This window comes from Melopsittacus undulatus, chromosome 4, assembly GCF_012275295.1.
Source record: "Melopsittacus undulatus isolate bMelUnd1 chromosome 4, bMelUnd1.mat.Z, whole genome shotgun sequence".
NCBI classification, from domain to species: domain Eukaryota; kingdom Metazoa; phylum Chordata; class Aves; order Psittaciformes; family Psittaculidae; genus Melopsittacus; species Melopsittacus undulatus.
Window position 1 is genome coordinate 90,414,323 of NC_047530.1, and position 16,863 is coordinate 90,431,185.

The 16,863-nt window shown below is 40.6% G+C and overlaps 1 protein-coding gene across 11 annotated transcripts in view; it reads left to right on the top strand.

Annotated features, from left to right (window-relative positions):
* Window positions 1-3,315: 3,315 nt before the first annotated feature.
* Window positions 3,316-16,863, top strand: part of SORBS1 (sorbin and SH3 domain containing 1) — a 77,303-nt gene continuing 63,755 nt past the window's right edge. For all 11 annotated transcript variants that reach the window (XM_031053118.2, XM_031053108.2, XM_031053110.2 and 8 more), the window contains exons 1-3: window positions 3,316-3,426; window positions 11,420-11,475; window positions 12,288-12,353. In XM_031053118.2, the coding sequence (XP_030908978.2) occupies window positions 3,395-3,426; window positions 11,420-11,475; window positions 12,288-12,353 (154 nt within the window). In that variant the 5' untranslated portion in view covers window positions 3,316-3,394. The remainder of the gene's footprint in view (window positions 3,427-11,419; window positions 11,476-12,287; window positions 12,354-16,863) is intronic.

Consider the following 16,863-nt stretch of genomic DNA (forward strand, 5'->3'; position numbering starts at 1 on the left):
AGGGCTCATCTCTGATAACAAGGAGGGTGCTGTAAAACTGTACTAACCAGAATCTGAGTGGCTGTTCTGTAACAAAGCAGAAGCTCCAGCCCAGCAGGGTGAGGCTGTGGGTGAATGGGTTTGTGTTCATTCATGGTACTGGGTGGAACCCTAGCAGCAGTGTGTTGCTTTGGCTGAGTTATGTTTTGCAGTTCAAAGCCTAGAACTTGGAGGAAACTGACCATGATGTAAGTTTGCTTGCCTTCCTCCTCCATTGGCAAAACCAAGTAAGCTCAATCGCTTTTGCTGCCATCTTCCAGATCTATCAAAAGTACCTCCTTTTTTAAATTACATGTCACAGCTCTTCTTTGACCTCTTCTGGTGGTGGGGAGGCCTAGCCCCACAGCATACTGGATGACATAAAAGAAGTTGAATGGCTTTGTGACATTTATCAAAATGCAAAAACTGTGTGGATTGTACAGCAAACTTTTCAGGGTAGCTTGTAATTGGAACAATCCACTCCTTCTAGTGAAAGGATTTTGCTACTTTGGTAGCAAAACAGACTTGATGAGGGTAGCCTTGTCCAGGGGCTGCTACAGCAGTGATCCAGAACTTCCTAGAACTGGCATCTGTCCCTGTTACACCAAAGACTTCTTTTGTTGTGCAATTTATTTTGTCCCTTTTGCTAGGTGTGATGTCTTTTGCAAAGACATGGGTATTATGGGGGGAAAACCACAGCAGTGGATGTGCAGCAGTGGGTGCCAGGAAAATTGCAATATGTAGTACACTATTACAGCAGGTTGATGGTAAAACAGCAACACTTCATAAAGCTGTTTATCCTGCACTCAAGGTTGACTTTGAAAACAAGCAAGCTATGTAGCCATCAGGTTTTACCTTCACCCAAGTGTTACAGCAAATTCTGTGAAAATTCAGTTTTCTAGTCTAGTAGCTGTCTGTAGCAGAAATTCTTCCCATTATGCCACATTTATTGAAGGTTCTCTAAGCTGGTTCTTGCAAAGACTAGAATGTTTCAAACCCCAGTCCTTGACCTGAACTTTCCTATCTAAGTTTGGTCATGAGCCAGCCCCTGAATTGTTCCCTACTTTGCCTCTCCCCAGGTGCCATTCTTTTGATCCCTAGATGTTATTTTTACAGTATAGTTTCTACTCTTTCAGCATTTTAGTCACAGTCATTTTTATTACCTGAAGACAAACTATCAGAGGCTTGTTTATAAACCCCTGCTACACAGCAAGCAGGGCTTACAGCTGACACACTCTTGTGTGGCCCAGGCTCCACAAGAGACTTGAGGAGATCAAGGAGGTTATTTTCAGGTGGTGAGGGAGGTCTCCTGTTGTGTACTGTTCATTTCAATTGGCACTGGTGATGACTGCACATATTACTCTGGACAATGTTGTAGGCTTTTTTATTGGCTTTCCTGCTTTGTTGTTGGAAACAATGTGTGTTAGCTTGCTTAGGGCTGGTTGTTTTTTTTTTATGGGGGGAGCCTGAAGGGAGGTTTGCAGAAGGGACAATAAGGTCCAACTGTTCAAAACATACTGTTTCCCTATTCTTTATTCTGACTCTTGATGTCTGAAATAATCCTCTTCCTACTCCACCCAAACACACCTAACTTTCAAAGGGGCTGGAGTCTTCACCTAGATCCAAACCTGAATTTTGCAAATAGCCTCTGATATCTGCTGCGGTGAATGGAAACAAAACTCCAGGTACAAGCTCCCCAGTGTCAGTCATTTGTGATGTAGTAGTAAATGTAGGCTCAGGAGCCCTTTGTTTCCCCTGATTAGAACTACCAGTGGCATGTTCACACTGAGGCATGGGATTGATCATAAATGAAGTGAGATAGAGCAGTGTTTTCCAACTTCTTCTGGCCCCTCAACCAATAAACCAGGTTGTGCCCATGTTGGCTAACAATTAAATGCTTCATTTGGTGGGAAGCAAGTACTGGTATAAGAAGGTGTATTGGGGAGGAAAAAGGAAATCTTGTGTTGCTGACAGAATCTTAGTCAGCATTTCACATTGCATCCATATGGGTTTATGTGTGTAGGTATTTGGAGACCTTTGTTCTGTGTCCTTTGACAACACTTTATTGAAAGGATCTGAAGCTAAAGTAAACGTTGACCCAAAAGTAGCCTTTGCTCTACGCCCTTCTGCAATCAGCAGCTCTTGCCATCTGTGTTGCATTCTAAGTCTTGTTTCAGTGCTGACATGCTTGCCTTCAAATAATTTTCAGTACATTTTCCCAGTCTGTGAGTTTGGCAGCTTATCAGTGCCTGTACATGCATTTTTGAGGAATAAAAATTCAGAGACAGGCTGCAGACAGAGATACTCTGGAATGTTATTGATGAAAACCAGCAATGTTTGGCACACTGGTTGCTGTGTTTTGGTGACAAAGGACAGTACCACGGCACTTGAGGGTCTACTTCAAATTATTTCCACTGTTAAGCTATCACTTGGTCTTGCATGAACCAACCACCAAGGTCTGATTTCAAGAAGTCTTGGTCCCATTGGTTTGTTTCATAGACATTCACTGTGGAAGGAAGTATGATCCTGTGGTGCTACTCACCTTACTTACCAAGAAGCTGCCTGGGCCCGGGGATGTATGAATATACCCTCATTCTCCTAAAAGCTGGCACTATCTTCGCAGCAGTGCAAGTCTTAGGCTATCTAAAGGGAAACCAGGCTGCACTGTGGTAGGGAAATTCTACTCTAGGGATACGCTAGTAGAGCTTGTGTCTTAAAAGCTCCTTTGATGCCTGTTATGATGCCCATGGAGGAGGCATGTAATATGTAATAGCAGTTCAAGCAGTTAGTTTCTCTGTGTGTCATGTCAAATATTTATGCTACAAATCTCAGCTGCCAAGTGCAGAAACTTTAGCTGCCCCTTCAGCTCCTACCCATTGAAATAGGATCTGCCATGTCTAGTGCTAATGAAAATAGTCCTTCTTTGATGAGCAGATGCTGCCTGGTTTAAGAACAAAAACAAAGTGCTTTTTGAAGTATTTTCCCTATATTTTATTATATCTTCAAGGTCTGCCTGTCCTTTCCCTTCTGAAGGGCATCCCATGCCTGTGCAACCATGGAGTGTCAACTCCAAATTTACTCTTTTTTCATTCCCTAGCTCTAGAGCTGCAAGAAGAGTCAGTGTCTTTCATGACGACAGTAGTAGGGTAGTGACAGGCAGGCTGGGTGGGGGTGGCTGACGGTGAGCAAGCCTAGTGACAGGATGAGGTGACTAAGAACCAGCTGGCTAATTAAAGCACAGCAATGGGAGGAGCAAAGTATTTAAGGGTGCCAGAGAGATGCCTCCACAAATTTCTTGTTACACCTCAGCAGCCAAGTAACTGGTTTCTTTAACTCTTTCGTGCCTCTTATGAGGTGAAATCAAGGGTCCAAGAAAATGGCACCATTAACTGAAAAGCCTGAATCAAGGTAAGGACATCAGTATGGTTTTTTAGTCACAGTTAGTCATAGGTAGCCCTCCTAGAGCTGCTGTGAGCTGAACTTCCACAGCTTTACATGATACTAGTGTATGCTGTGACACTGATAATTGAGTACACTGATATTCAGGTTGGTTCTTTCATTTGGATGTGCTGCTTGAAAAGATAGGAGATACCAAGGTAGTCATTACGTGGGTTTGTGTTCTCATTAAGGGAAATGGGCAGGCACTCCTTTCCGTCATGACTGGATCTTTCTCCTGACTATTTTTATGGGAAGGAGGGATTGAAAGCAATTCCTGAATGCTGATTCTGAGGAAGTTGCTAAAATTAAAGTGCTGAGAATGGATGTGGAGTTCTCAGCGATATGCAAGTTTGGTCACCTGAGGCTGGAGGAGCAGAGGGAAGTGAAGATGCGGATGTGATTTTGTGCTTCTTACAGGGATGCTTTGAATGTCAGACTATTGGTTATTCCAGCAGTTTGGTTTTCTCAGAGCATTTTCTGTACTCAGTAGAGGAGCAGTCACTGTGTTCTTGTTGCAGTGTAGGTGACTTTAGAGGCAGCACAGTCCAACAAGGATATCAAGACAGCACTCCACTCTGAACTCTGGCAGTCATGGGTTTGCTGTCTGGCCTTGGATGTGTAACAGTAACCAGCTTTCTGAGTTTTGCTGGGACCTTTTTGTGTCTGATTTCAGGTAGATTAATCAGTTTCCTGGCAATTTTCGTAGTGTAGCAATGCTTCCAGGTCAGCAAAGGCTAAGGAAAATGACCTTGTCTAATTTCAGCTTGCATCCTTAGGCTTGTCAGAAGTGTGTTGGAAGTACTGTATGCCTGGATCCTCATATGCATTGGCTAGATTTAGCTTTATGTGGTTCCCTGAAGTTCACTGCAGTTGTGTGTAAATGAGACCAGCTCTAAAACTGGTTTTGCTTATTCTGAAATTACAAAAAGCAATATATAAGACTGATATATGCACCTTGTTATAATGTGCTAGTTTAGCTGATTTCAGATGTTGCATTATAATAGCGACCCGAATCTCCCATCTCTGTATGAAATAGGAATATCATTTATATATCTTGAAAAGTGTTAGCTGTTGCTCACTGAGTGCATGTGCAGAGCTTCAAAACTGCTAGTGCTAGCAGAGGTTAATAATAAAATATTAATGTTTATTGTCACAATGAGCACTCATTAATGCCTGTGCAATTCCTTTGCCTTACACTACTAGGAATCTCAGGGTGTGTCTGGGATGGCATAAGGTGACTGTAGCATTGAAGTTTCTGGCTTATGTATTAGGGGTGTATCAGAATCTTCTCTCTACCCTCATTTTTGTGAAACGTTTGTAACCTGGGTTTGAGCTTTGTGATGATACTGAATCTCTAATTAGTATTTCTACTTAATGCAACTTTCTCTTATTTACTGCTTCACCATTTGCGGGTGTGGGACAGAGGTGAAGACAGTCTTTGTAGTCTTTGTTGTACAAAATCATGCAAGAGAAGCTTCTGGATGTTGTTTAGATGATCTAATTGATTGTATTTATAGAACGCCATTCACTGTAGTAAATGCAATGTAGTGTTTGTGTCCTGCAATCTTGCAGTCAGCTGAATGGATTCATTGTTATACATAATTAGGGCTTCTAGAATTTGGGTCTGTTTATTTACAGCAATTGTTCTGCAGAGGGGCAAGTGGCCCCATATCAGAGGTGTAGAGGGAGCAAAGTGTGGTACAAATAGCAGCACCCCAGCTGCATAGCTATTACAAGTAGTCTCACAACAGCTTGAACCCTATGAATCATTTGTTTCATCCAGCTGAAGTATAAAACCAGCTTCCTCTTGGCTAGGTGTGGTCATTGCAGATTGTCTAAAGGTAAAAAGATAAATTTGATGTCATTGAATTATTTACCCCTTAACTGTAAATAAATCCCAATTTCAGTAGTTATGTGCTCCCTGTCCAAATTCCTGTATGAGTCTCAGTTAAGTGTCCTCGATGGTCCAGGCTGCATTATGCGGTTAATTCCTTTACAACTTTCCCTTGAATTGGCGGCCTGAGAGCTGTGCCCAGTGTGCCTCCTTGTACAGGATGTACATCAGGCTGTTTGTAATCTCAGCTTCTGCTGCTCTCAGATGCTGTTCCTTATGTCTCCTGCTAAGATGAATACGGGATTTTATTTAAAATACCATAGAAATCTTTATTTTCCTGTCTGAAGTTTTAAAGTGTTCATGTGAGCTGCTTGGGTGTATGGTTGTGGCACAAAGGCATGTGTTTCTTTAGTAGACATGAATGCTAGGTGCGCCACAGGTGCTGTTACCATGATATCAGCCTTTGAGTACAAAAAAGAGAGAAATCATGGCGGACTCCGGAGGAAGTCAGAGCTGAGTTAGTGTGTTTAAAACAATCTAGTGTAATGAGAAGAAAGGGGTTTGTAAGGCAACTGATAGCAGTTATCCAGATGGAACTGGTGATACACTGCATGTCAAGTTACTCTTCTGTCTGCTCTGTGCCAAACAGCCCTCTGGACGGCCGTTTTCCAACCCTGTGTCTGTAGTAGACCAGAAGGTTGATGGCTCGAGAAAGAGACACCTTTCACACCCTCCCCAGCCCTGCACGTGTAAGTTATAACCAGTGGCTGATATGAAGCATTCTAGCCTATTTCTTTTCAGGGAGGTCCCTGTAGATATCAAATCACTACCTGAACTAACACTGACCAAATAATTGGTTTTAATATAGAGGCCAGAATTAGAATAGACCAAAAAAGCCAATTTATCTTTTAAACTTTGCTTTTCAGCTGTTGGGCAAATCAGCTGTGGCTTTGCTCTCTGGTTTTGTGTCATTAAGCAGAGTTTAGACTTTGGACTGCCAAGCTTTTGCAGTCTTCTACTATTTGACAAATTTTAATGAGATGTGTGGCAATGTTGCAGACCAGCTGTTTTGGAAGTGCTTGTTCACAGGGCTGCAAAATGAAGACCCATTGCAATCACCTTCTAAAAATGAGTGTATGGGATGAGTGCAAGGAGGAAGAGCTGCTTAAAGAGAAAAGTCGTGTCGGTACAGAACGATTTAACTGTAGCTGTTCGTGCATTAGGTTGCAAATGAGAAACAGAATTAAACCGTAAGAGGAATAAGTTCTGGAGCAGGCTTCCAGGAAGAACAGTGGAGGCAGGAAGCCTTACCAGTTTTAAGCTGGAATGTGAAATGTTCTTGCATAGGATTGTATGACACAGTTGCCTGCAATAGCATGGGAGTAGGCCTGATGACCTAGGAGATCCTTTTCTGTTCTGGGCTCCAAAAGTGGTGACCTTGAACTGAGTTAACTCAGGTTGCAGCTAAACTTTGTTTACTTTGAAATTGATGACTCTAAGATTACTTAGTTCAAAAGCATTTCTGAGTTCTTAAAGCCACATGTCCTAGTTTACATTTCCTGTCTGATTTTTAAAGGTGGCATATTCCTCTTAAATTGCAGAACTGCTGCATGTGACCCAGATAATTTTGTCCATTAGGAAGGAAACAAACGTACCATATTAGAAAAAAAAAAAAAGCACAGTGATACTGCATATGAAATGTGCTGTTGTTTATTCTAACAGCTCCAAGTTCAATTATTTATAAGTATACCTTATGCATGCTTCTGTTCTATGCTGCCATTTACTTCATTTAGCGAGCTTTCACTGCTCCCACTCACTGAAGAGCATGGGGAGGCTGTGGTCTTGTGCAGAATTGCTATGATTCTTCTATGTGCACTGCTTGCTTATTCATAGTCTTTTCGTGACATTTATTCTTAGAAGCATAATGTCTTCTCACGGAATAACAGAATGTTCTTTAACCCTTAAAATAAAAACGACAGGCAACATATTTCTCTCAGTATTTTAGGATAAGAGAATAACGATTCTTGGAAAGAGAGCTGATTGCCTGGGTTATCCTGAAGCTGCCTCCTGTATGCTAGCTTTTTTTTTTACTTGTCACATTTTATGTGATACAAAGTGAGAAGTATAGAGGAGATCTGCTTTCCAGCAAGTTCTTTTAAGTGGAAGAACCTCCTGGTAAGAGGCACTAGCTGCAGTACAGCCCTTTGCCCACTTTCCAGATTTGTGACTCCACATTGCTGGTGTGGCTGGTTGAGCAGAGCGTCTTGGTCAGGAACAGCGTCGACAACGTGGGAAGGGGTCTGAGTCCTGGCCTAAATGAATGAGTGCTGTCAGTGATGAGTGAGGTGAAAAGCAAGTTTTGTGATTGCGGATCATACCTTAAATCTGAAAGATTGTAATTTTTCTAAAAGGTTCAACTCCTAGGTTATACTAATATAAATAAGACTTTGATTTTTCATGTAAGTGCAGCCACAAAGCACTTAAAGCTCTTGAATATAGAGAGAAAACTTTGAAAATGTTAAAAACTTTGAACTGAGATAAAGCAGGTGTCCAGGTGTCAGGAGTATAGGGGAACTGCCCAATAAGTTTTGAATGCTTGTCTCATGCTTAGTAGTTGTTTTATAATCCGATGTGAGTCATCAGAGCTGTCAATAATAACAAAAGAAGAAACAGAAGGAAATTACTTTCCCCCACACATACACATTAGATCACCAAAAATAACCACCACTTGCAACTCTTAGTTGAGATACCAGTGACTTAAGAGCATGTGTCCTTGCTTGGAACTATTAATGAGCTGTTTGTTACCCCCTGCCATTGTAGGGGGAGTACTCAAATGTTTAGCACTGTGAGATAATCCAGAGACATGCTGTGCAGAAGTAGTTGCCACTTATCTGCATTCCTCCTAAATAGGCTTCTAAATGCCCTGTTCTCTTTTCCACACCAAGTAGGGAAGGAGCTACTGCCTTGGAAGAAATTGGGGGGGGAGGGGAGGGGGAAGGGGACGTTGGAAGGAAGAAAGGAAGCGTTAAGCATCCCTCTAGAGGTATGACTGAGCTGGCAAGTAGTTGGTGGATGTTACATATGGACATTGGCATGTTCAGGGTTACAGCTGCTTGCTTATGCCCTGAGGAATTAATTACCTTTCATTGTGTTTTGAATGTCTGCAGCTTTGAGACCTTTGTTGCTATGTCTGTTACATTTCAGGAAAGGCACTAATTCCAGTCTGGCAAAGAGACACGGGTTACAGCAGGGAGCTGGAAGGAGACACGTGGGGGTTCTGGAGGTTTGTTGGGGTTTTTTTAGTTGTTGTTATTTGTTGGTTTTGTTTTGCCTGATCTGGCAGTACTGGTTTCTCTGTTTTTAATACTGACAGATCTCATTTTTGCTTCCCTTGGAAAGGCTCCCTTCTGAAGCACTGTTGTGCATATTTCATGTGTATCTACAGGAAGGGCTTGGCTGTGTCTACAGGAAGTTCTTGGGCACTGGGATCCAGATGCACTTGTTTCCACAGCCCAAAGACAGCTTTTCTGGTCAACCTGACAGGAACTGCTGTTGTCTAAGGATGTACCATCCAAAGACTCATGGCACACTGATTTACAGCATGTAACTTCTCAGGTGTCAGAAGGCAACACTTTGCTATACTGGGGCCATGGAGCCACATATGCTATCTGGCTGGACCAAGTATCTAGTCTCAACAGTAGCCTTTTGGCTAAGATAGGCCTAATAGGACTTCAGTATGTATTTTGGCTTAAGCATATAGGAGACAGAATAACTGTATCCCTGACGCAAAAAAAAGGCACTGAAGTATGTTCTTTTCTTCAAACGTGCACGATGATTTCCTCAACCTAAACAGCAGTTATTTCTACCTGCATGCAGCAGATCTGTATGCAGATCCTCAACTGATCAAAATCAACTTTTAAATGGAGTTTCTGGAGCTATAGGTGCTCAGGATTGATTATGCTTACCCTGAGCATTGCTGAATCCATTCTGTGTATGGGAACCTGCATTAAGTATGTGTTTGAGTGCTTGAATAATGTTGATTAGTTTCACAGTAAGTGAACACTGAAAGCTTGCTATTTTAAATTGAATTCCATAGTTGCCATGTGTGGTGATATGTGGAAAAGGGTTTTTCTAGATCTAATGAGCTTGTACACCTCCTACGTTTAATTTTAGCAAAATTCTTTAACTATCACTTTATTTTTAGCTTTGAATCACTTCTTCTGGAAAGTAATTTGTTCTTCTAAGGCCAAATAATTGTGTTTTTTTTTGGTGTGAATTCTTTGCTTAATGCTTTCCTTAATGCAATGAAGGCCAGCACTGTAAGCAGTGTCAAGATTCTTGAATCAAAAAGACAACACTGAAAATCAGGTTGATGGCAGTTGTGATGTCACTCTTTCTAAATAGAGTTTTTTAAACAGTCTGTTTCTAAAGTGGGTGTTTAAAAACTTGGGCTCACAGGTTTAATTGCTTGGATACTGCCATTGTGGAAGGGGATCAGTGTTGCTCTGGGATTGCAGCAGCAGTGGACCCTGCCTTTGCCCAGGCATGTGAACTAGTATTTCTTCTTTCCTCTCCTGAAAAGGTATTAGAATAGATTTCACCATCCCACCATCCCCCCTAGATCATTAAACTGGACTCAGCTTTTGTTGTTGACTGGTTTTAGACTGTGCCCTCCACTTCATACTGTATTTTACTGGGATCAGCTTGGAGTTATGCTGCATGCTGCTGAATGTTCATCAGCCCATAATGTATATCTCATGTGGTTATTTTAATGAAGAAAATATAAATAATTAAATGTTGGCAGCTGTTGCTCAGTGCCATGCTTGTTTTACAGACTGATCTGTTACTATATTTGCATGTTGAATTTTCTTTCCTTTTGGGTATCTGTTGAATATACTCATTATGTTGGCTGGTATGAAACAAATGCTAGTTAAGAATGGGGATACTTTTGAAGCAAGAGAGCAAATTCAGTTCCCCAAGGGCAATTTCCACCTCCTACAATGTCCCACTGGTAGCTTCAATTCATGTAACATGAAAACAAGTATCTCAAACTCTCTTGTTTAGTTTCTTGTTAACATGAGCAATTTTTCCCTATAATTGACAGATTAGGGGCTTTGTTTATACATGATTTTGCAGCCTCAGATACCTATTTATATTCATGTCATGGAAGCCATTAATTGACTGTAGTGACACTTGATCTCACTATCTTTAGCACCAACTTTTGAGGGGAGTGAGACTGAAACATAAAATTTAAGGGCATTGAATTCAACCTAGGTCCTTTAGAGAACTGAGAGATCCTGGCAAGTATGCCTTGTTTTCTAGAAATACTGCTTTTTGAATGTTCAAATCAACATCTCTGATGTGACATTTAAACATGTTCTTTTGCTGCGGATATCAAGTCCTTACAGGAGTGAGTACTGGGTATGAACAGGACCCACTGGTGTCCTGTGTAGACTGTCAGGACCATGATAATTGACTTTTTTTTTCTTCTTTGACCTCATCTGGAAGTTTTTCTCTTGAGTTAGTAGTTTCAATACCTTTGGTCCCAGGAGGATTAAAGCTTCAAATTTTGAAGTTTCACTCTTGAAAATATAAGTGGCACTGAGGGACTGGAAATGGTTGGTGCAGAAGTTAAGGATTTTGACAAGTATATCTCTTCTGTATTGTAACATCTTTCAAAAGAAACACTGACTTTGAGCAACAGATTGCCTTGAAATCTGGCAATAGTCTAAGTCGAGGGGTTTAACTTAAAGCTTTTAGTTTCACTGATTTTTTTTTTTCTTAAAGGTGATTCATATTTTATATATTAGAAACTTGCTGGATTTGCACTTTGCCATATATAGACTCTTGGACTTTAATCAGTACTTTATGATTTAAAATTGAGGATTAGTCTTAAATTCTGAAAGTAGTACCTGTACTGGGTGGAAATAATCTTTAGTTTCTGATAATTTTCAGGAAAAAAATGTAACTGGTGGTTGTCATAAATCCATTTCGGTTTTAAAACTAAGTTTTTTGAAAAAAACTGTGGCTATTGCATGGACTTTCCTGATGAACGTTCAGCATCATGTCCTGTGCTGTCTGGGCGGACTTGAAACATAACATAACTATTCTGCCTTTCACTTTAAACAGACATAAACAAAATCCAGAAGTGAAAAAGGCAAGTCCCTCTGCCACAATGAGCTCTGGTAAGTCTCTGTTGTTTTTCAGTTGCCCTCCTTGGCATTCCTCTTTATTACTAGAAATATTCCTGTCTGACTCTGTTGTGCAACTGCTCTTTTTCTTTGTCTGTTTTGTTTGTTTTTCTGGGGGGAGGCCTTAGAGGGGCCTTTTTTGTTTGTTCTGTTGTTTTTTTTTTTTCCGTAGGGTTTTTTTTGTTGTTGTTTTTTGTTGTTGTTGCATTGGTTTGTTTTGTTGGGGTTTTTTTGCCTCCTCTTCTGCCTCCCAGAAGTGTCAAAGCCTGTCAAGAAAGCTCAGGGAATCTGACTTATAATGGTGGCAGTGGAATAGCTTTCAACTAAAAAGTGTCTTGGCTTCATGTTTGTTGTTTCAATTTGGCCTTAATGCTCAAAAAATTATTAAAAACATCTTGAGGTCATCAGCTTTTTTAACCTCATAATATGAGAATTGAAAATTACCCCTAAAAAAAAAACTGAATTTGATATGTTTTAGTAGGAATGAATGCAAATTTTGACACCTGAATAGGAAAAATCACCTGTTCAAGAAAAAAAAAATGGAGGCTGATTGGGAAGAAGAAAACTTCTGGGCTTGTCTTGGTAACAGGCTAAATTAGAGTGAAAAACAGACACCATAATGAAGTGAGATATGTAGGACCTGTGGAATAATATTCCCACTTGATTTTAGCAACATCTCCTGAGATAGTAGGAATACTTCGTGAATCAAATAGTGCTGATGCATGGCATCCCCTCATAGTCAGAGGTTAAATTTAGTTGCAGAGGTTTTAACCCAGAAGTAATCTGCTTCTTCATTTGTCTTGCAGAACACGAAGAAATTGATGTTGCAAAAACTGTTGTTAATGGACTGAGCAGCAATGGACGAGAAAAAGGTGGGTTAAGAGTTTCAGAGACATCTCTGCAGCTCCCCCTGCATGTCAGCTGCGTGATGTGTTAAATTCCCCTAGGCATTCACTTCAACAGCGGTTTCCAAACTTGGTTTGCTTGGCTACTGATACAAGAAGAGCCTTATGTTGCACTGTGCCAGTAGTGGCAGCATTTCTTAGCTGAACAAGTGTTCTTTGTCTCTTGAAGGTGTAAGGATGGCTTTACCTCTTCAGATACTTTGTGCACTATTTGTGTTACTTGTGAGCACCTGTGAATCAGTATCTTAGTGTGTTTAAACAGCATGGGCTTGTGGATGCCTATGTGTGAATCCTGTGAACTTCAGTAGGAAATGAAATTTTGAGCCCAGGATTAAAGAGCAGGAACTAACCATTCAAGTAATAAAATAAATTTAAAAAAAACCTAAACAAACCAGACTTCACATTAACTTCAGCAGGTTTGCAGTGTGCTTTATAGCATTCAATTTGGTATAGTGATTCTGTGTGTTTTGGCAGGCTGAGAGTATATGGTTGTATAGGTTGGTTCTCTGCTGGTTTAATTTCCTTCTCTTTTGATGCCTTTTTATAGTGATTAGTATTTTAACTGCATTGTAGATGGATGAATTCAGTCACATATAGGGTAAACATGTTTAGGATTGTTTCCACAGGCTGCTTGGATTTGGGATCTATTGTATTTGCAAGGCCTCCAGTACTCAGGAAGAAGCATGGAAAATAGAGTTTGATCTGTGTTGCTCATCTGTAAAAAAATAATTTAAAACAATCCTGTCAATTAAAAAACTTACTATTTTGAGGTTTGAAAACATTCTACCAGCTCTTCCCACATCCGTGAGAGCCTTGAGAGCTCTTTTCTAGGTTGGTGGTCTGTGCTTTTCAGTTTTGCCAGGGACCAGAAAGATCTGCCACAAGAGGGGGTGTCCACACCACCCTGATGTGGATGCCTCTTGGGCTGGCCCAGTGCTCAGAATCAGTGTATAAAGTATTAGAAATGTGGTTCCTCTTACTCCTGATTTTGCAGACCTGTGAGGGATGGCATGGAATGTGAGGAACACCTATCATTTTCCATTTAATACATGCAGAAAGCTAATAGGTTTTAAAGGAGAAAATCCTGGCTCTGCAGAAATCAAGAACAAGACTCAAGTTATTCTGGGGGAGCCATGATTTGCAAGATGTTTGTGTTGGCAGATCCTGTTAAGCTTCACCTCTGAGAAGTTTTGCCTCATTTTTTTTAAAAAACACCCCCACCCACTAGCTGCAATACAGAGTCAGAGAGAAATCACTGCCTGGTTTGGGCAGTTTTGTAACAATTGCTGGAATTTTGCACAGTGCTATGTATGGTTTTCCCCTATATTACTACATCTAGTATAATTAGTGTGCTAGCTGATGGATTCCAATAGAAATTTCTTCAACTTACTGTTTAAAGGGATGGACTTTTTTCTGAAATAAGTATTTTGATGCTACCCTTTGGCATTGAAAAATTTTTAAGATTATTTCACGTTTCACTTCCTTCTGTTGCTGAACTTATAAAATATGTGCCATAAAATACAGAATTCATGTAATGTGTCTAATGTTTCTCTCTCAACCTTTCAATCCTTGTTTTTTCACTTTTTGTTTTAACTGAGTCATATTAATGTTAACATTTTTATTTTTGCATGTAGTGTATCTCAGCTAAATGATTACACTAAAATTTTTTGATGGCTTCTAAAGAACTAATGCTTCCAGATTCTTTTTGCCTGCAGCATAGTGGCATTCAGCAGTTAGTCAATTCAGTAAGCAGTTCTGTATGCAGCATAAAACAGACATGTCCTGAATTAGAGCGAACGAAGGGATATTTTTAACAGTTGCATCACTGCTCTCTGGACTGCTTTTGTATTTGAAATTTCCTGCTATTGTGTCTCCAAGTACATTAGAAAATTTTGTGGCATGCTTCCCAAACTCTGCTCTTCCCTTTTTGGATGTGCCATTTACACTTTTGTGTTTGCAGCTGTTGATGTCCCTTTATGTACACGCTCTATTTCTGCCGTTAAAATAATCCCTGTGAAGAAAGTGAAAAGTTCTCCTCATCTAGTGCTGCCTACAGGTATCTTCTTCCTTCCTCCCCCTGCCATGCATTAGTTTGCCATCATCCCCTCCTCTTTTTTCTCTCTCCTCCTCCTCCGTACATCTTTCTGCTTCACCCATGTGCTTTGGCTAGTTTTCAGCTTCATGCTCTTCTCACTGTTTCCAGAGCAGTAGATTTCATCAGTAGGTAATAAAGTTAGCTCTTAATGGCACCGTACATTGTTCTCAATTAGGCTGCTCTTCTGCAGGCATAATTGTGTCTGCTTGAATCTGGGATCATTGTAAGCTCTTCAACTAATGCTTGATTATGAATAATATTGTTATTACAGCCTTGTTTTGAACCAAACTCCTGATGAACCAGAGAATGTTTCCTGCATATCTTTGGTCTTTATGAAAGTGAATATATGTCAGAGATGGTACTTTACAGGTTCAGGCATAGTTCAGCATTGGTTGGATGGTTTTGTTTTTCTGTATATACACTGACTTTACAGAATCTTTATACAGATGAATAAGAATGTTAAGCTGTCACACACCCCCCCCCTCCCCCCCCAGCACATTTTCCCACTAAAAGTAGAAGAATATTTTTGTACTTTGCTGGATTTGCACAGTCAGAGTAGTCTAGCTGATACTGCTTGTCTCTCCTAATCTGTCACGCATGTCCTCTGTTGGACTAGTATAGTGCCAATGTCATATTTATTACCATCTGCTGGATTTCTGTACTGAGAGATTCAGATTCTTGTTTTCCATCATCTTGCCTAAATTGTGAAGGAATTCAACATCTGAAGTATTTGTCTTCCTCTCTGAAGTTGAAATAGTCTGACAATATTTTATTTTCAGAGTGTTTCAGAACATTTTCATTTTTCTGATTTCAGAACACTTTTTTCTCATTCTTATTCTTTTGATTCAATATACAGCTTTAATATGTTGTATGAAAATAATTTGAATCCCAAATTTGATCCTCCTCCAGTATGATGTAGACATTTATGACATGTTGAACTCTTTATGTGTTTCCATTTCTCCAGTGCCTGTGAAGGTAATCTAGATGTAGGAGCATGAGAGAACCCTGTACTCTTTGTGATTGTCTAAATCAGGCCTGGTGACCCCTAAGAGTGTGTCCATGCCTCAGCATTACAGCGATCTCAAGACTGGATTGCCAGAGCTTAAACCTTTGTCCTCTGGTGTGAGTGTATCCATTAGAGTCCTTGGATGTGTTGTGCTGTGTATATGGGAATGATAGACAGAACTGGATTCTTGGGCAAAAGGAATCCTGACCCTATCTGAATCATGCAAAATCAGTCAGAGAAGTCAACTTCAATTTTGCCAGTCATGTGGGTAACCTTAAGGCATGATCACTTGTGTGGTGTCAGGGCAAATGTGATATATTTAAGGATGAAGAGCATTTGATATGTCTTTGTGGATAGTCTTTCCCCTCACCCAGGCTGCCTCTGTGCTGCCTAAATTAACTAAAGGCTGAACTACAGGAAAGTATCCTCTGATTCTGTACTTATTCCATCCTTTCTCAAGTCGTGTGTATCTGAAACTATGCTTTTTGTGAAATCTCTAAAGCACTGGAAGCCATGTAAAACCCTGAACTGCGGTGACCTCATCATAGAGGCCTTTCCATGTGAGCCAAGTGTTCAGCGTTGGTTGAGTCTTCCCCCTACTGCTGTTGTTCATCTGGCACTATTGATGTCTCCTTCTATTATGGCCAGATTGGCTGTGGTCTGTTTTGTAACCCTTGTTGAGGCATTATCATGGTCTATAGGCACTGTACTGGTGTGATTTTAATGGGACATTATCTTCCTGGAGTCAGCCAGGGAATATTGATCTGCACAGACATCAGTTGTTGTCTAGGCAATGAGTGGCAGCCTTTGCCTGCTCTGTTCAGTCTGAAGACATGACCATCCAGTGCTATCTCCATGCAGAGATAGCATGATCCTCACCCCATAAAAATAACAGTCATCATGTTGTGTAACACAGTGTATTATGCTCAGTACCTCTTCATGCTCCCTGTGTGGTTGCATGGTAGGACTAGCACCTCTGTTTAAATAAGTCAAAGTGAAGTCTGATGGCAGCTGCAGGGTCAGTAGTAGTGCGTGAGAAAGGGAAGTGATGTGTTTTCCTGTGGAAGTAGCTTAGATAAGTGAGAGACTCTTTAGGCTTATTTTTCTATAGGTATCTTAGCAGAAAACTCTCTGGAAGGATTTTGAGTAAGGGGAGGAAGATAGCATTGAAGTATTGATTTGCTATGACTTAAAAGGATGATAGCAGATTTAAAAAAAAACAACAAACAACCCCCCCAGAACAAATAAAGAAATCCATGGACTGAAATGCACAAAAGTAAACCTGCACAGAAGCTGTGCTGATCTGGGCCTCAGCAAGGGTGCTAGTGTGATCTAGTGTTTGGCTCATAGGGTGATTTGAGTGTGTATATGCTGAG